Source organism: Capra hircus, chromosome 19, assembly GCF_001704415.2.
Source record: "Capra hircus breed San Clemente chromosome 19, ASM170441v1, whole genome shotgun sequence".
NCBI lineage: Eukaryota > Metazoa > Chordata > Mammalia > Artiodactyla > Bovidae > Capra > Capra hircus.
In genome coordinates, this window is record NC_030826.1 from 48808293 (window position 1) to 48828596 (window position 20304).

Below are 20304 nucleotides of genomic sequence, written 5' to 3' on the forward strand. Positions count from 1 at the left end.
TTTTTATTCACCTCTTCTTTTACCCCATCTTCTAAAATACACAGTTGTTTTTTCTGACTAGTGTTCCAGTCATGCAGGGGACACTCAAGGCTCATGGATAAAGACCAACCAAGGTTTTGAAAACCAAACTCAACTACTTCAACAGTAGAAAGCGGTTGTACTTTAGGATAAATAAGAGCAGAATAAAATCTGTTTAGGGAAATAGTTATTGTGACAGTCAAATGCTAAAATTCAGGAAGGATACAAAATTAATCCTTGGGCAAGAAATGATTACTATCATTTATAGTGTCCTTTTAAAAAAAAACAAAACAAAACTCAGTTAAGCACTGGAGGTGGTGAGTCTAATTAGGGAGAAAGACATCATACAGGGCCGCCAGTGTATAAAGGTATACAGTTTGGGCACTGTAGGAGCACAGCCCAGGGTCAATGGAACTAAAATTCAGCCCTCAGCCGACAGCACCCGCTGAATCTGCTTGGAAGGGGTGCCTTTTTGTAGCGCTTACAAGGCACCAGAGTTTAGCAGTTGGCCCTGAAGACATCTACCATTTTCTAGTCTAATTAAATTTGGACTGAATTAATTAAACTGTGCTTTCAATCTAATCTGATTTAAAGTTGTTCTTAAAACTTTTGGGACTTCCCTGGCGGTCCAGTGGTTAAGACTGCGTTTCCAATGCAGGGGGCTCGGGCTCAATGCCTGATTGGAGAACTAAGATCCCACATGTCTTGTGCCGTGGCCAAAAAACGAAAACAAAAACCAAAAAACAAAAAAACCTTTAGGATTCACCTAGACGGCTTGTTAAAACACAAGGGGGTGTGCTAGGCTACATCCCCAGAATATCGGATTCAGCAGGTTTGGGGTGGAGTCTGAGAATCTGAAACAAGTACCCCAGGGATGCTGAGGTTGCAGGCCCAGGACCTCACTGGGAGAATAAGCGCCATAAGCTATAGGAAAGGGTTTCTTTATTTTGAACCCTTCCCATGTTTACTAGTGAAAGCCTCACTGAGCCTGTACAGACCAAAGAAAAATAAACAACTTCAGGTACCCAAAACTGAAGGGCTGTTCTGGTGGGCGACGACACACCCATTTACCTGAAAGGCTTGCAGTACACAGCATTACCTTGAATAAGGAAGGGCTTGTGGGCAGGGTTCTTAGCATTTAGTTAATTGAGTATCTGCATCTGTGTGATGAAGGAGCTACCACTTTCCTGGCAAGCAGCTCTGCTGGGGACAACTATGCCAGTAATTTACATGAAATTGATGGGGTAGGTCTCAGACCCTTTGCTGAGTGAAAAGGCTGCTTGTTTTGGCTGGGGCTAGGACTGTATATACAGCGGGTGGAGGCCTTCCTGGGGAGTACACGGTGCCCTGATGATCTACATCCAGTAAACCACACGCTGTTTTTCTGCACTCAGATACAGAAAGGGCTTTTTGTCAGTAGGCTCCTTGAGTTAATTCCTGTCTCCACCTCTCCATCTTAAGTAGGTGTTCTCTTTTTAAAGGCCTTCCTTTGATGCGTTATTTTAGCTTTGGGTCCTTGTAATAGTCTGAGATTTTTTTTTTTGGACTAAAAGTCTTTAAGTCTCTTGGTTGCTGAGGGCTTGGTTGAGATGGAAAAAAAATGGGCCCTTGTCCCCTGCACTCCAGCCATTCCTCTACTAGACGCCCGCCCACTTTTTCTCATCCTGTACCCTGCCTCTACCCAGACTCTCTTTTCTGGTCAACAGGCTTGCAGTGTTTCGTCTTCTTAGTTAGGGTGCAGCTTCCCTTTTTCATGCTGCCTTTTCTGAAAAGTCCTCGAAGGCCTCATGGTATTCCAGAGAAACCCATTACGTTGCCCTGTCTCCTGGTCTTCGAGACGGTCGAGTTTTGGCTCTTCAGGCTTCAGTTCACTGACCAAACTTCTCACCAGTTTAAGCCTATTATTCTTTGACTATCCTTTTGAAATTCCCTTAGGATGTCAGGAAGTGTGGATGTCAGCAAGTTGGGGGAGACCAGCAGTTGTTAACTTTTGGGGTGTCCCTCTAAGAATCTGTGAAAAGCTCCCCAGAAAAAACAACCAGAAAGATCTGTTTAATGATCTGGGGAAGTAATCACAGGAGACTCTCCCATCTCACAACAGACAACCATAAAGAGGTGTTGGGGAGACTTGTGATAGTGTGGCCAGTCGGTGTACTGCTGCCTGTGAACAGCATCCCGGGTCCTGGGGGTGTGTGATTATTGTTGTTCTTTGGTTGCTGAGTCGTGTCCAACTCTTTGTGACCCAATGGACTGTAGCCCGCCAGGCTCATCTGTCCATAGGATTTCCAAAGAAGAATACTGGAGGGGGTTGCCATTTCCTTCTCCAGGGGATCTTTCCAACCCAGGAATTGAACCCAAGTCTCCTGCATTGGCAGGCGGATTCTTTACCACTGAGTCACTAGGGAAGCCCAGGGGCGTGTGATTAAGAGAAAGCAAATGGTGATTTTTCGAAAGCATCTCTTCTAGAGGTCTGCATTTGGGCAAACCAAGGAAGAGGCAAAGATGTATTTGCTTTTCAGAAGATGTGGATCTGGGAAAACTGTGCAAAAAAAAAAAGAAAAAGAAAAAGAAAAAGCACACCCATAGCCTACAAAACCCTGTTTTGAAAAATATGGTTCAGAAACAGCTAACAGTCACTGTCTTTGTCTGTTCAGTCCGCTGTAACTTTTCACTTTAAACTTTATGCCTTCAGCTAAGAAGAGAGAGGGCACTGGTGAAACAGTGATACAGAGGCACCAAAATGCAATCGAGGTTATGCTGAGAACAAATTCAATGTGACTTAGGAAAAGGCCAAAGAGAAGAGCATTTTCATTAGGCAATCAGATCTGACCCAAGTCACCAACTGGGTGTGTTTGTTTCTTTTTATAGTCAAGGACTCAAGCCTCTGATGACTGATTCTGGGAATGTAGGGGATTCACGTGGACAAAATGATAGCACTGCAGATATGGGAAGTGTGGTTCATCCATCATGGGATGAAACAAACCTTGTTTCTTTTCACTTACTGGAAATATAGAGAACTGGTTTAATTCTTCTCGAACCATTTTTTAAAAAGGTAGAACAATAGTCTCGGTTAGAATCAAGCGGTCACCAATTTCTTTGCCCTTGAATCCTTGCAGAGTCCTTATGTTTTTGGTGAGGGAGTGTTTCAAAGGACTCAAGTCAAAGGACTGCTTTCACCTGATATGATGCTTAACGACAAGATCAAGGCAGCAGTGATCTTGAGGTCTGGGATGAATTAGAGGGGTTTGAAGCCAGTCCAACAAGGATTACAGAACCCTGCACTATCAAGCATGCAAACATCAAACATACTGAGGTCCTACTTAGTCAATAATTAAGTGCTGTGGTTATTTTAGACCAAGCTTCTGTCATTACATCTTTCTTCACTATGTCCCACGGACAATGCTACTTTCAATACAGGAAGCAATAGCTCTGCCTTCGTTGTTGTCTTTCTAGGTAGCAGTTGAAGCCAGAAGGACTGAAAGTCCAAGCCAATGTGCTATGAAGTTGTTCTATAACTGATTTGGGGGAGTTGACTTACCATACCACTCATCAACCCAAGCAAAAGCCTGTCTATGTCCAATCAGAAGAATATCTCGAACCACCTAAAAAAGCAAAAGAAGGAAGTTGACAGAATACCAGGTTTGATTAAAACGATCTGGGAAAGGAATGGTTTCCAATGCTAGGAAACCTGACAGTTACAAATTTCTCCAGCCCTCTGTCCATATGGGATGACAATTAGAGGGAGGGATACTTACTCTCAGCCCTTTCCCATGGTGTACATATACTCGCTGTAAATTAATCTCTTTATCTTATTTGAAAGTTAGGCTGGAAGCTGTTCAAAATAATGACAACAACTTGGCAGTCACACAACAGTGACTGGAATGAGTCTCCAGGGCTGATCACCCTTGGATTTTTCTCTTCATTTATCTTTACCGAAAAACAGGTTCTACTTTCCATTTGTGGAAGGGTGCATCTCACAGGCGCCAGGAGGTCATAAATGTTGGAAATCAAGCACATTTGTTTGGATAGAAAATCACTTCCAAGACCAAAGCACTTAAAACTCTCTCTTCTCTAGTGAAGTATCCTATATATTGGTAATTGAAAAAAAAAATAATTGAAGGTGTGGGATTCAAGATAAGTAGATATCTTTCTAAGCTTGGCTTTCATGTATTAGAAGTCACAGGAGGGAGCAGTTTAGTCAGCTATTATGTTAACTATTATTGAAAGTCATGAAATAAGAGACCTGAATCAGAGTAGAACATAATGGGAATGATGAACTTGATTGGAGATGAAAGGAATGAAATTCTTTCTTATGGTGACACATAATGGCAATAGAAGATTAAGAAAAGTAATTGCCAAGAGTCTGTGTGTTATACCATTTATGTGCTTTTATTTCATGGCATTCTTTTTTGGCCTTCTATCGCTATAAATACAGCATACCTTTTTACCTTTCTTAGATACTCAGTACTCTCCTTCCAACATTTCTTTCCTCCTGATAAACAAATCTAGCAATTGTCAAAAACCTCTTGTAGAAGGTTCGAGCATGTTTCAAGAAACGAAGGATTTTAATTCAGTGAATTTGCAGAAACAAGGGAAGCCTTCATAATGAAGTGTTTATTATTCCAGGCCTATGGATATCTAGTGAGGCTTTTATGATTTGGAAGGAGGAAACATATAATGAAACTAAGAAACAACATGAAGCCATGCACACTTGAGTGCTGAGTGTGTCAAATTCATGGAATTAAAAGAACAGCATTGAGGCGTCAGTAAATACGCCCTATTGCATTAAGCACAACACAGCTGTCTGCTGGAAACAAGAATCCAATAATGTGCTAATGGCTCGCTTTCGAACATTTTTTTCCCGTTAACTGTGAATAGATTCTTCAAAAACAAAAGGTGTTTAGAGAAAGGCATCCCTGGCACCTGAAACCCACGCAAAGAAGAGCCTCAGATTCTCATTAGTGGCTCATGTGCCACAGCAGGTGTGTTTTGGGGGTGTTGATGACACTTCGTTATATTTGGAAATGGGCAATGGGAATGCCTATTGCTAGAGTGTAATTCTTACAGATATTTTAAAGAAACGGATTCTCAAAACTAGAAAAGAAACACAGTGACCCCTGTGGCAATCTAAATATGTTTTGTGAGAAGATGAGATAATGAAACATACTATGGTAGGGGCCCCAGTAAGAGGAGATCATTTGTTTTTTTTTTTTTTAAAAAGGTGGGATGTTGTAGGAAGTCAAGAATATACTGCCAGAGACAGACACAGAGCTGAGGCTGGAAAATATTTACTCTGGGAGCCTGGACTTTCTTCCTTCTTAATAACTGGGACACAGCAGGAAAACAGCAGGTCCCAGAACTTGATTTCTATGCGCGCCACTTGGCTCTCACCCCTGGCTGGGCAAAAACGGATTCTAGAGCTCAGCAGATTAGTACATTTCTCTGTCTCAAATTTGCTCCAGGCCCTGCTATTATCAGGAAAGCAAGTTCAATCTATTTCTTGGACCCAAATTCAAGATTTACACATTTTACTATCAATTGGCTCCCCAAGCTCAGTAGACAAATCCATCTAAGTAACAAACAGCTCAGTGCATTAAGGTTAAATTCCAGTGCCCCCAAAAGAATTTCAGAAAGCTATTCTTTATCAGTTTTTAAATGGAAAAATAAACAGATATCCAGCCTATCTGGAATGTAGAGACAACTTGGGTAGTACTTATTCTCATGAAAATAGGAGTTACAAAGGGCAATGCTCAGCACTGCATTTCCAATTAATTTCCATGAGGATAAGAGTTATGTTCAGTTCAGTTCAGTCGCTCAGTTGTGTCTGGCTCTGTGACCCCATGAACTGTAGCACGCCTGGCCTCTCTGTCCGTCACCAACTCCTGGAGTTTACCCAAACTCATATCCATAGAGTCGGTGATACCATCCAACCATCTCATCCTCTGTCATCCCCCTCTCCTCCTGCGCTCAATCTTTCCCAGCATCAGGGTTTTCTCAAACGAGTTAGCTCTTCCCATCAGGTGGCCAAAGTATTGGAGTTTCAGCATCAGCATCAGTCCTTCCAATGAACAACTGATCTCCTTTCGGATGGACTGGTTGGATCTCCTTGCAGTCCAAGGGACTCTCAAGAGTCTTCTCCAACACCACTGTTCAAAAGCATCAATTCTTCTGCGGTCAGCTTTCTTTATAGTCCAACTCTCACATCCGTACATGACTACTGGAAGAGTTATGTTAGAAGCACCCAATAAACTTAAATCATCACTAAATGGGTTCCTGCTACAAAATTAACATGTTTAGCCAAAGGAGGTATACAACTAAAACCTGTGTTTTGAGCTTGCCCATAATTCTTTGGTAACAGAGTTATTAAAAGGGCAGAAATGCTGGGGTATGTCATCTAAAGGGACCCCTGGGGTTTCTTCTGCCTCTTGGGGCATCTTTTACTTAAGGTGTCTACATTTGCAGGATCTTTTGAGTGAGGACTATCCTTGGGGGGGCAGGGCACACAAATAAACCCTGTGCCTCTGCCTGGAACCTGAGTGCCCAAGTACCAAGTACAAGAACCTCTCTTTGGAACTAGGATAGCCCGAGAGAACCATACTTTGAGAGCCCAACTTCCTGAGTATACTCACCCAATAGACATGGAAGTCACAAAATGAGAGATGAAGTGTAAAATATCTGTTAGTAGAAGAAAGTTAAACAGTAGGCAAAATTCATTCTCATGGAAACAGGGTTTTCTAGATGCAGGTAACTTGTGTTGGTTCAGTGCTTACACATCTGTTGGGCATTGGGCACTCTGGCTCACAACAAAGACAGTTACTGTGCCCACAGCCCAGGAACTGCCAACCATTCACTTACCTTGTGTACAAATTGTTCCACTCTGGTTTGAAGCCCCCAGACCTCGAACTTCACGGTCACCAGCTTGTAGGAACACATGATGGGCTGATGACTGTCTCTCCAGCCTTCCCTTAACTGTCCTCGTCCTGTCTTCTCTGACTTGAAGTGTTTAGGATCCTGGAGGAAAAAATAGATCAAAGAAATGATAACTTAAAAGTTCAACCATCATTTTTATGAAATAAATGAATACAGAAAGCTAAGTGAAAGAAACCAGTCACCATAATAAGTACCTCAAGGAAATGAGTGCTTCTGGGGAGGGAAGGGGTGGTGATCTCGAGTGTGGCTATGTAGCATTTTTGAATCTTCAGTACCAACTATGCCATGCTATCATCTGAACCCACCCAGGAACTGCCATTGAAATTACAGGTATAGACCTGGGAAGATTATGGTGATAACGTCATATATGAACAAGGCATAAGCATAGAGTTTGGTCCATAGCAAGTGCTCAGCTGATGTTGGCCATTATTGTCCTTCCCAAGGCAGTCAGTGAAGCCTCTGATGCTCAGCCCTACAGTCCAGGGAAGAAGACAGCAATGCCTTTCCAAAGCACCCTGGAATTGCTGGTAAAAGATCTGATGTTTAAGACGATGGGACTATTTCCTGCCCGACTTGTGTTCTTACACCACAAAATGCCAGCAGGACCAAAGAGAGGAGACCAATAAATCCAGAGAATAGCACGAGATTATAGGAGATAATCTCCAAAGATGGCCCCCATTCACCCCCTCCCTCACTGTGCCTGCGTGTTTGTTGTTTCTCTCACCAAGCTGTGGAGGCTACTTCCCCTCCTCATGAATCTAGACTGGTCTGTGACTTGCCTTCACCAAAAGAATGTGGCAGAAGAGGCACTGTGTCAGTTTGGGTCTTTAAGAGAAGCTGGAAACCAGAAGTCTGCCACAATGCAAAATGTCTTGTTTGATTATCCTGAGACCATCACGGAGTGAGGAAGCCCAAGCCAAGCCTGCCACATGGAGGGCCACGTGGAGAGAGGCTCACTTATCCTGGCTGAGAAGCCAGGCACACGAGCGATAAAGGCATCTTTAATATTTCAGCTCAAGCCTATACCATGAGGAACAGGAGATCCTGTCCAGCTAAGCCCAGTGGAGATGGCAGAATTGTGAGAACTACCACACTGTTGTTTTAAATCACTAAATTCTGTTTTCCTAAATGGCTAGCCAGTCATCCTATTACTGGCTTATATATTCCTTCTTTTTTTTCCTCCACACCATGCCGCTTGTGAGATCTTAATTCCCCAACCAGAGATTGAACCCAGGCAGTGAAAGCACAGAGGCCTAACCACTGGACCGCCAGGGAATTCCCATAAGCTGCTAAATTCTGGAACGAACTGTTACTTAGCAAAAGAACAAAACAGAAACATCATGTGGATTCCAAGCAGATGTAATAACTGGATCTCCAAAGACAAAAGGGAAGGAATGCTGCTTTTGTTCTTTGCCAGCACTCTCTCCAAAAGTTCGTACCATTAGCTACATCCACAAAAACTACACACGAGGAAATGCACAGCTGCCAGGCCATTCCTGCAACTTAAAATACAAAAGCTGGAGTTAAACAGGGGAAGCTGGTTCCTTTCCCCATCTGCCCTTTGACTTTCCCACAAGAAGGACATGATGGTGAATAATGAGCTCACCAACAACTATCTTGAGGCTCAAAAGACATGGCTGCCACACTGTGACTGGTCAGAATATACCAAGGCAGACCCTCATGAACCTGAGTGACGGTTGTCCTGCCACACTGTGGCTGGTCAGAATATACAAAGGCAGACCCTCATGAACCTGAGTGACGGTTGTCCTACTCCAGGTAGCAACTGGGTAAACAAAGGATAGTTGCAGAGCCAGCAAGCAGTTGAAAGCAAGAGGCCAAAGCTCCTGGCAACCCAGACATGTAAGGGACAAAGGACCCAGCAAACAAAGCAACTGTGGCTGTGGCCTGAGCTGCCTTCATCTGTCTCAGGTCGTGTGCAGCGGGCCTGAGAAAGGCCTGCAGACGGAGGCCCCTGGGTCAGCTGGGTGCTCCCCACACTCGCCTTCCCAGCACTAGTACCTGATTCATGGACCAGCCCCAGCTTGTTCCTTCCGCTGACCACTGCGGAACTTGAAACGATACCTATTGTAGAATCCTCGTGTAGATTCCAGACATCTCAAGAATGAAATAAGGCTCTGCAATATTAAATGTGAAACACTGGTAGACTGCATTTCCAAAGTCCTTAAAACTTGCGAGGCCTCACGGCAAACTTCGGATCTGAGAAAGACTAGAAAAGTACTGCCTGCAGTGAAAACTATGGAGACGCTTACATTTGCGTGTGGTTCCTTTTCCTCATGGAACTACAAAAGTGTAAAATGATATCAGGTTATCATGAAATAAAGCTTTGGGAAAAGGTTAGAAGAGTGTATTGTATTTTCAAGAGGCAGAATGGGATTTTTCAGTTGGAAGTGGTAATTTGACTTCATACCCTTGGTTTTATGGATAAGGATACTGAGGCCTCAAAGAAAGAAATGTTTTTTGTCCTCAAACCATAGGCGCTTGGTAACAGGTTTGGGACAAGAATACTAGCCTCCCCTAGTTCTAGCCCAATGTTCTTTCCACTACATTTAGTTTTAATATTAAACAGAAAAAGGGTGTTTCTGTTATAGCCAGATGCCAAAGAAGCAATTAACAATTGGGCTTTTTATGGCAACAGTGTGTTGATTTTTTGAGAGTCTGGTGTCATATCCACAGCTGCTGATTTCATCTAGTAAATCTCATACATGGCCTATAATTAGGGATTCACTTTCAAAGAGCTAGAGGGAAGTAAGGGAGAAGGATTTACCAAAGGACTCCATTAATTCAAAACTCAAGATCCAGCTGAATGCCTCTGGATGACAATAAGCAAAATAAATAAATATACAAACAAAAAGTTTTAAAACCCAACCCAACCACTAGGTCTTATTTGAAGTATTCTGATCACTTCAAATATCCCCCTTCACACAGTCTACCCCTTCCCCTCTATTCATTTTCTCTACCTTGTCCCCAAGCACTCATTTCTCTTGAAATCATTACCTTCAAATCTCATTCTCTCACTTGGGTTTGTGAACATAAATATCTAAACTGTCCCATTCATACCGCAGTTGACCTTCCTTACAGCTTAAAATTTTTATTTTTAAAATTTCTAGTTTGTTTCTTTCTTTGGCTATAGTATTTTCTATTCTGATTGTACTTCGTATCATATAGTATAGTATTTCATATAGTATTTTGATTCTGATTCGAGCTCAGTTATATTATTTATTTTTGATAGAGTAACTGGATTGTTTTATGTTTTAAACTTTGGTTTCCAGGTTTTCTTATTTTAAAATAAAATTTATAAACCTCTGACTTCATCTTGATGCTGAAAAGTTGGCCTCTGTGCAATGGTGCTGAACCAAATTTTGCAGACAGTTTTGGGTGAAGTAGAAGAGAACAGCTTTATTGCTTTGCTAGGCAGAGGGCAGCAAAGTGGGCTTGTGCCTCAAAAATTGTGAGTTTCCAACCTGGGAGGATTTGGTGAGGAGTTTTATATCAATGCTTTAAGGGTGGAGTTGCAGTAAGGATGGGGTGTATGCAGAGCCCACAGTCCTTTAATCTGACCTTAGATGGTCTCCTGATGAGTTTCTTTGGTTCCTTTAGTCTGGCCTCAGGTGGTCTCCTCCCTGTTGCTGCATCCCCTCCCTTCCCTGACTGTTGTTGTTCAGTTGCTCAGTCGTGTCCGACTCTTTGCGACCCCATGGTCTGCAGCACGCCAGGCTTCCCTGTCCATCACCGTCTCCTAGAGCTTGCTCAATTCATGTTCATTGAGTCGGTGATGTGACCCAACCATCTTGTCCACTGTCATCTCCTTCGCCTCCTGCCTTCAGTCTTGCCCAGGATCAGGGTCTTTTCCAGTGAGTTGGCTCTTCACATCAGGTGGCCAAAAATGTATGGAGCTTCAGCTTCAGCATTAGTCCTTCCAATGAATATTCAGGATTGATTTCCTTTAGGATTGACTGCTTCCCCATCTATTGGCCATGAAGTGATAGGACTAGATGCCACCATTTTAGTTTTTTTGAAAGATTTGCAATGGTTAGAATCTTCCCTTTCGGACTCAGGGAAGGTCATGGAGGTTGAAGTCTATTCCTTACACACAAGAAAAGGGGACAGGAAAGGGCCCCCCAAACCACGGATCTCCTGGAGCCAAGAGAAGCTAGAAGAGGCGAGAAAGGATTTTCCCCTAGAGCCTCACTGTCACTAAGAACCTCTATTGTCCAGAACTGTGAGACAAACTTTGGAGGATGAGGAGTAAGGTTAAATCCCCACTGCCTCTGATCAAATTTGTCTTGGGTGGGGTCTCTGCATCCAGCATTTCAGAAGCTTCCCAGGTGCCGAGTTTAACCACTACTCTAAGGTACAAGTGTCATCTCTGTGCTCCAAACGAGGAGCCTGAAGTTCAGAGATAACAGCTGACATATCCACAGTCTAGGACTCAAGCTCAGGTCAAACCGACTCCCAGACCTGGGCTCCCTGCACCTAGACTATGAAGATTCTCATCTGAAATTCTGGCACAGTCTGTCAGAGGGGAGCTGGGATCTCCTCATCGCCATGAAGGTGTTAATACTAACTCCACTGCGGGACTGCTGCGGGCTGCTGCGCTGTGGGCTTAAGCGGGATGTCGGGAAGTCCACAGCCCAGTACCCAACCGGTGACATATGAGACACAGGGGATGTCCCAGAGTGACGAGAAGCATATGACACTGAAACATCCTTGAGGGATACCACAACTCAACTTCCTCAAATCTCAGGAAGCTCCTCAGAAGAAAGGAAGCAGGAATATCTGAAGCGCTGCAAGATTACTTCATTGTTATCCTGTGGTTGAGTGTATAGAAAAATGATTGCCAAAAAACATGGCTGTCCACCATCATGCTGGTGTCTTTGTGCCAGTGAGAGGCAGTTGGGCATTTCCATTTTCTGGAAGCTGTTGCCCACCAGTGTCTGTAACGATGGTGGTGAAAGAAATCCCAAGAAAAGAGTTTTTGCTTATTGAATGCTTATGACTAGGTTCTGGGCCAAGGACAAGTGAGTCTTCAATATTTGACTCATTTCCTTTCCCTCTTTCTCTTACGTCTCAGGAACAAAGTTGACAAAGCTGACAAAGCAGAGAGGCAGATTGCCCCCCTGTAGGCTGCTCCCTTAGAGGAAGGGATTGTACTGATGACACCAGGTTCTGAAACTACATGAGGGCACACACAGGAGATGGTCTATCCAAGCTGGGAGCTTCCCTGGCAGGTGGACACCCTTGGCGGCTATCTCCCCATGTCGGGATGGGCCAGCCTTGCATCAGACAATCTGAGCATCCTCGGGGTTATTAATAGCTTTCCTCCTGAAGAGCTGAGAGCTACACAGAAATAAATGCAATCCTTTCCTTTCAGTAATCTTCCCAGCTAGGGTGGAGCATGTTTCCCTAACGGGGAACCCAGCTGTATGTAAGTTTGCTAAGGTGGCCGTTCAAAGTACCACAAATGGGCTGGCTTGAACAGCAGAAATGTACTCTCTCAGGATTCTGGAGGCCAGAGGTCTGAGATCAAGGTGCTGGTGAGGTCGGTTCCCACTGGGGGCTGTGAAGAGGAATCTGTCTTGCCCCTCTGTGCTAGCTCTGGTGGTTTGGTTTGCTGAGAATTTTGGTGTTTCTTGACTTGCAGATGTATATTCTGGTCACATGGTGCTCACCCCGTGCCGTCTCCGCATCATCTTCCTTCTGTGCACGTCTGTCTCTGCATCTAAACTGCCCCCTTTCCTAAGGACACAGTCATATTGGATCAGGCACACCGAACCTCACTTTCACTTGATTACCCCTGTAAAGACCCTATTTCCACATAAGGTCACTCTCTCAGGTATTGAGGGTCAGGACTTCAACATATCTGTTTTGGGGGGCACCCAGGTCAACCTCTAACACCAAGTCAGAGAGGTTTTCACAAGGGAAATCTAGGTTCCCCTCTGACTCCTCCATAGCGTGTTCGTCCACTCAGTCAATGCTCCTGCTTTGAGGGCTCCGCCCTGCAGTTGGCTAGCTGGGAAGGCGCCAGTCTGCAAGATCCTCTGGCTGGGGGTTTCTAAATTCATCCACAGCAAGAGCCCTGGCTCTGAATCTCATCGGTGCTCCCTAGGCCTGGCAGATGGCAAATTGGACGCTTGTTGTTAAAGCCCATCTGTATGGAGGGAGCTGAGCTGGTGCCAGGACTTCTCCCCGGGGCCAGATGGACCATACTGGCCACCCTTCCTTCGGCGCGGGCGGATCTTCTTTAGAAGGCTTCCTCCTTCCTCACCCCGGAGGTCGGTCACACCTTCAGGTTTCATCTATCTCACACTTGGACAAAGCAGAACAAAGATGACGCTAAGGGCTTTGATTAGTGCAGCCTACGTGAAACTGTGTCCCTGCATTTGTCAGGATCTGTCTCATACCTGGGAGGTGCAAGGAGAAACCCGCAGGAGGTCTCAGCCTAGATGGAGCACAGCTTGCATCTCCAAGGCAATATTATTGGCCGACATTCACTGAGATATAAAGTCTCTGTGATTAATTACTCTTTCAATCTGAACCACAAAGGACTATAGCCAACAGGGGCTTGCCCTGTTAATTGAAATTAGAAGTCTTTGATAAATGTTAAATGAAAAAGGGCTAAGCAGTCACTGGCTAGGAAATGCTACATTATGTAACTACAATGCTCAGCCCTCAAGTAAGGATGAACTAACCTATCTGAAGGACATCATATTTTTTCCTGCATTTGGGAACTTTTCTTGAAGATTCCAAGGTGGTATTATTTTCATTCCCCTTTAATGAATGGCCCTTTCAATCAGGTTAAGATTTAGCCCCTAATTTGGACCAACGTTTCTTTTGCACAGCTTGCAGGATCTTAGTTCCCCAACCAGGGATTGAACCCCGGGCTCTTGGTAGTGAAAGCGTTGAGTTCTAACCACTGGACCGCCAGGGGACTCCCTGGACCAACATTTCTTGAACTTGAATCCTAAAAGGGATGCACAGAAAAATTAAAGAGCTTTCAAAGAAGTTAGTCCCCAAAGACCACATAGTAAAGGATTCTATTCATATGAAGTGTCCAGAACTGGGAAATTCAGAGACAGGAAAATTAGTGACTGCCTAGGGCTGGGTTGGGATTGAGGGTAAAAGAGTAGGGGGTGTGATAGCTACAGCATACAGGGTTTCTTTATTGGGCTGGTGAACATCTTTACAATTCGATTGTGACGATGGTTACCCACATCAGTGAATAGACTAAAATCCACTGAATTCTATACTTTAAATGGGTGAATTGTATGGTACATGAGCTGGATCTCATAAAGGTATTTAAAAAAAAACCCAAAAAACCCAACAGAACTAAGGAGCTTTCAGTGCACTTGAAAATTGACCAAAAACTTTACTGAAAGGTCACCTGCTATGCATCAGTTTAAAAAAATAAAACCCTAAATGCAAATTGTGGCCAGAAGCAGCCACTTCTTGCTTTGTTAGCAGTTAATACCTAAAGTGCTATTTTTAAAGCATTTGCTCTTGGCACTAGCGCGTACAGCACACACAGTGATTTGTGTTAGTCCTCTACAGAGTGACTCTCTTAAAGGAACTTGACTCAGAAGGTGTGTCTGACATGCAGAAAGGCAGAGAAAAAGGTGGCTGTGGTGGTGGGGGGAGTGTTTTGGTGGGTGTTCTGAGCCCTTCGCGGTTCTAATTCAGGGCCAGAAAAACTCAAGACTCTACTTGAAGAAGAGGAAGTGTGAGAATGGAAAATTTGAGCTAACTGCAAAACCATTGAGTAGTCAAAGGCCTCTAGCCTTGAGGGTGATGCCTTTTAGGGGCTATGGAAAAGATGAAGGCAAAAGAGAACCCTAAGAGAGGTGGTCAGGAGAAAGTGGAGGATGGAAGGAGGGAAAAGTCACGAAACTAGTTAATGCTTGTCAAATACTTGCTGGGAACCAGACTCTGGATCCAGCACTTTGGGTACACTCTTATTTAATCTTTGTGATAGAAGAAATATATGTGAGGTGACTCAGGGTGCGGTCCCTAGATGCCTCAGGATAGGGCTGGGTCTCAGAAAGATTGTTTAGTAGGCTCTCCTCTGGGGTGGGGAGAAGAGAGAGGCTGGAGACTGAAATATACAAACGCTTGACAAGGAGATCTGGAGAGCTTCCGGGCTGGTGAACACATCTCTACGCTGGGGCCGCGGGTGGCAGGGGGCATGCCTGGAGAGGGCATGCAAGCTTGTACCCCTCTCCCTTATACTTGCTCTATGCATTTTACCCATGTGGCTGCTCCTGAACTGTACTCTTTCTGAAAAAAATGAGTAATTGAAGATCAACTGTTTTCCTAAGTTCTGTGAGCCTTCCCGGCAAATTCTTGAATGTGAGGATGATGCTGTGGGAGGAAGGGAAAAATAACCATAGTGTGGTGGCCTTGGGCTTGTGACTGGCATCTGAAGTGCAAGTGGTCTTGTAGGACTGGTTCCTTGAACTTGTGCTATATGATGCTAAAGAAGGGAAGTGTCAGAACTGAATTATTGACACTTGGTTGGTATCAGAGAATTGGAGAATTTGTGGGTCTTGGAGCAAACAGAAATTCTCTCACTACAAAACCTCTCAAGTAGTATGCTATTATCTTCATTTTGTATAATATCCAAAAGAATGCCCCCTTCCTATTTCCAGACTCTCTCTCCACAGCTCTAACTCAGCGTCCTTGCCACAGGCTCCTTCCACAAGCCTCCTCCTTCAGAAATCTCCAGATGGGAAGCAGGCACCAATCAGTCTCTACGTTCCCCTACGAACTTCTAGGGCCACTCTGCAGCCTTGCCCCAGACTCATGAGATGGCAGAGTTGTGTGCGGATCTGCAGGTCCCCAGCTTGGCAAATAGCCTTTTTTTTTTTTTTTTCCACCAGATACTCCATGGGGTCGCAAAGAGTCAGACATGACTAAGTGACTTTCACTTTCACTCCAATTTCTGTAATTAATTCTCTTGGAATACTCCCTTCACATGGCTTTGGGGTTAGGCAAGGATACCCCAAATGACTCTGAGAATTCCCCTCCCCCATCTCCAAACACGGACTGGGAATGGAGGAGAGATGGAAGACAGGCACCATGGCAAGAGGGCCAGCTGAGCCACCTGGGCCAGTCCTGGGGTACCTGACCTCACTGATGAGCAGCTGCTGGGGAATGTGGAATTACAACTTCTCCTTGTCCCCAGCTTTGGGTCTGGTTCCCAATTTCAGAGCAACAAGAGATGGCTCCCTATTATCCTGTTATACAAAGCTTATCTGCTCCTTCAGGCAGAGATGACTTTTTATGTATAAGATCACCTCTAATCAAAACCAGTAAAGTTATTCAAGGGCGCACCAGGAGAGGATCCCCTGCCTTACTACATGTGACAGTGAGAGGCCAGGCACCAGCTCTCCTAATAGCCTGGAAGCCAAGCTCTTCCCAGAAAGGAGTGCCATTAGGACCTGGCTCTGTTGGCAGACTTTGAGCTGGGACTGCATATTGTGGACTGTCCGCACTCACTCTGATCTTAGCTGTGCTCTTTGGACACTTGGTATGAAACATGACTAAGCATATCATCTATCCATACTGAGGATATACAATTTGGCCCATAGATAGCATAAGTTCCTGAAATCAAAAGCTGGTAATAGACTAACAAATATTCTTGATATTGCAACATAGTAGCAGTGATCAGCACTGGATTCACTGTCCCTGAATCTAAGCTTGCTCCTCATATACAGTATTATTTTGGGAAACCTGGACCTCCAACTTGTTGAACAGAAACAGGGGTAGAGACAGTCAATAAGCTCTGTATTTGGAGGCAATAAAAGATTCCCATTTTTAAAGCTGGAATAGATTTCAAACTTATTTTAGCTTTGGAACTCATTTTGTTTTTCAAAATATATTATTTAGGGGACTGCCCTAGTGGTCCAGGGGTTAAGAATATGCCTTCCAATGCAGGGGATGTGGGTTTGATCCCTGGTTGGGGAACTAATATCCCACATGTTGTGGGGCAACTAAGCTCGTACACTGCAACTACAGAGCCCATGGGCTCTGGAGCCCACACACGACAACTAGTGAGATGCCCACACACTCCAACTCAGACCGGAGGCAACCAAAACTAATTAACTAAACAAAAAACTGCAAGCTGCAGCTTATAAAAAACACTATTTGGAATCCCAATATATAAAGCAGGTAAAAATGAAGAGTGGATTCTTTGTACTATTTCAACCTTCATTATCTGAATTCCCTGGTGGCTCAGATGGTAAAGAATCTGCCTGGAACGCAGGAGACCCAGATTCGACCCCTGGGTCGGGAAGATCCCCAGGAGAAGGGAATGGCAACCCACTCCAGTATTCTTGCCTGGAGAATCCCATGGATAGCGGAGCCTGGCGGGCTACAGTCCAGAAGGTCGCAGAGCTGGACACGACTGAGTGCCCCCCACGTTCACTTTCATGTCATTGCTTACTGGGCTCAAGAAGCACCTCTGTGGGGCCCTAGGTTCTGTGGAGCAGAACTGAATGGGGGACCACAAGAGCTGTGGAATGAGACACCCATGGGGGAATTTCTGATTCAGCAACTACTACCTGTGTGTACCTGGGCAAATTATTTAACTACAGGACTGCTGTGGGGATGATAAAAATAAGAGGAGGAATGCTGCCCAAATTGGAAGTTGGTGGGTGTTTTCTTTAGGGGCTGTGACTTTTATTTTGCCTTTAATGGGCTCCTGTATTATTCAATTGTGGGATGGCCAGGTTTTGTTTTTTTTCCAGACAAGGTTTGCTTCAATCACTATTATTTACCTATAAGATGGGGTGTCAACTTTCATGAGATCATTAAAGCTAAGGAGGGGGCCTTCTGTGGTGGTCCAGTGGCTAAGACTCCATGCTCCCAATGCAGGGGGCCCAGGTTTGACCCCTCGTCAGGAAAATTGATCCCATATGCCACAACTAAAGATCCGAGTGATGCAACCAAGACCCTGCTAAGTCACTTCAGTCGTGTCCGACTCTGTGCGACCCCATAGACGGCAGCCCACCAGGCTCCCCCATCCCTGCGATTCTCCAGGCAAGAACACTGGAGTGGGTTGCCATTTCCTTCTCCAATGCATGAAAGTGAAAAGTGAAAGTGAAGTCGCTCAGTCATGTCTGACTCTTAGCGACCCCATGGACTGCAGCCCACCAGGCTCCTCCGTCCATGGGATTTTCCAGGCAAGAGTATTGGAGTACGGTGCCATTGCATAGCCAAAATAAATAAATACATATTAAAAAAAAAAGTTACAGAGGGTAACCGAGGGACTGGAAAGGCCTTTCCTCTTACTTACTCTGTCTTTCCCAGCGATTCCCCATTCACTGGGTCGTTGAGATTCGGGGTTAGCGAATTACATTTCAGAAGGAAACAAATATCTAGAGTGTTTTTTAAAGACAGACAACAGTGTCTGTACCTTCAGCTTTGCCTGAAGGAGCCAGCTTGATGGGGCAGGAGAAGCACAATCTTCGAAATTTGAATCAAGGCTTCCTGAAACATTGGCAAGCTACTGAGACTTTCTGAGCCTCAGTTTCCCTATCTGTAAAATGGAAACAATATCTATTCTACTTTGTAGTTAGCATTAAAGGATATAAGTGAATAAAATAACTTAGCAAGGACTTTTCTTTTTCTCGAAAGTTAGTTCCTGTCCCTCTGAAGTCAGGTTTAGCAATTCGGTGAGACATCTATTAAAATTTCTAAGGCCCAAGTTAATGAGCTGGTAATTGTATGTCTTTCTTTGGGTCCCTTAACAATAAAAGATGAAGACAAGCAACTTAATAGCACCTATTCTTTCCTGGATATTTTTGGAGCAGAAGCTGAACAGTTAGTTGTACTTGGAGTCTGCAAAAAAATTAGAAGTGGAGGAGGCAATCACTGGGTCAGGTCTTATTTCTCAAGGGGAAAAAATACCACTTCCATCATCCTAGTCACAGCTCTAGATTCTTAGAGCTAGCTGGGAAATGGCTTGGGCTAGACCTAGCCAGAGGACCTGATGGACACTGACTATTGTTTTTAATTAAAGAAAATAAATTTGGATGATCCAAAGACGGCCCCCAACTCAGAAGCAACTTAGGAGAAAACTGCACAAATGTATATTATAAAAACACTACTGGCTGGCAAGGAAGGCATTGAGTATGACTCTACAGATGACAGATGGGATCAGATTCTCAACAGATGGAATGAAATTCAAAGGTACTGACCCCTCCCTCGGTAGGGGAATGGGCAGTCTTCCAGGCTTACGTTGCTGTTTCCTTTTGCCTCTACAAAATTAAGTAACAATAAAATGCTTTTAAAATGTGACCATGGTAAATGCTTCTCTTCTAGGCAGAATTTCCTTGCCTTGAATGGATAACAGATGTGACAAGGTACTGGTTCCCTTGGTCCCTGGGTGAGAAGACTGGGCTTCCTGACCCTGCGGGCGGTCCTCTGTGATGAGGAGCTCCCTGACACGCCAGTCAAAACTGATCATTTTCTATGAGCACCATGCCATGAAAAAGGCTGGGGTGCTCTGCTCGGAGGCTTTCTTCCCCCCTAAACCTGGCGTATTTATCCTTGTTTCCCATCTTACTGCATCTGGTTAGGTAGGTCCAGAGAGGGTTCTGGGTATCTACATTTTTTGGAAGCTCCTAAGGGGATTTTAATCTGATTTGGGAACTCTGCTCTAAGAGTCAAGAAGTTCTGGTGTTTTAATAAGACAAAAAAATAGCAGGGGCTGATGTAGGTGACCCAAGTTCTGAGCAAGGTGTGGATTTAATGTCTGCTTTCTTGAAAGTACACAGGGGAAGTTCTCCATTAGATGGGACTGAGGAAGAGCTTGGTTGCATCTGCTCACTTTTGGTTGAAAGCCTTGGGCCCCTTGGACCCTGCTTCCTTCTTTTAAAGTCTTAACTCTTATTCTTCTAAAATATACTTGGGGACTTCCCTGGACCTGCCAATGCAGGGGGTATGGGTTTGATCTCTGGTCCAGGAAGATTCCACATGCTGCAACTACTGAAGGCGTCACACCTTAGAATCCATGCTCTGCAACAAGAGAGGCCACCACAATGCGAAGCCCACGCACTGCGACTAGAGAGAGTGGCCCCTGCTCGCTGCAGCTAGAGAAAGCTCACGTGCAGCAACAGAGACCTAGTGCAGCCATAATTAATTAATTAAAACATTAAGTAAAATACACCTGGTAAAAGGCTTATGGAAATCAGTTGATAAAATGCTCAAACTGCCTTGGGAAGCATCCTGGACCCCAGGGCCACAGAGTATCCTAATTTGGCACAACAAACAGTAAATGTAACCTCTAAAGTTTCTTAGGGGGTGAACTATCAGAGGCACATGCCAGTCTGAATTCAG

The 20304-nt window shown here is 44.4% G+C and overlaps 1 protein-coding gene across 6 annotated transcripts in view; it reads right to left on the reverse strand.

The window, feature by feature from the left end:
- PITPNC1 (phosphatidylinositol transfer protein, cytoplasmic 1) overlaps nucleotides 1–20304 on the reverse strand; it is a 261543-nt gene that overhangs the window by 13321 nt on the left and 227918 nt on the right. For all 6 annotated transcript variants that reach the window (XM_018065383.1, XM_018065380.1, XM_018065382.1 and 3 more), the window contains 2 exons: nucleotides 6874–7029; nucleotides 3557–3620 (listed from right to left, as the gene is read on the reverse strand). In XM_018065383.1, coding sequence (XP_017920872.1) covers nucleotides 3557–3620; nucleotides 6874–7029 — 220 coding nt within the window. The remainder of the gene's footprint in view (nucleotides 1–3556; nucleotides 3621–6873; nucleotides 7030–20304) is intronic.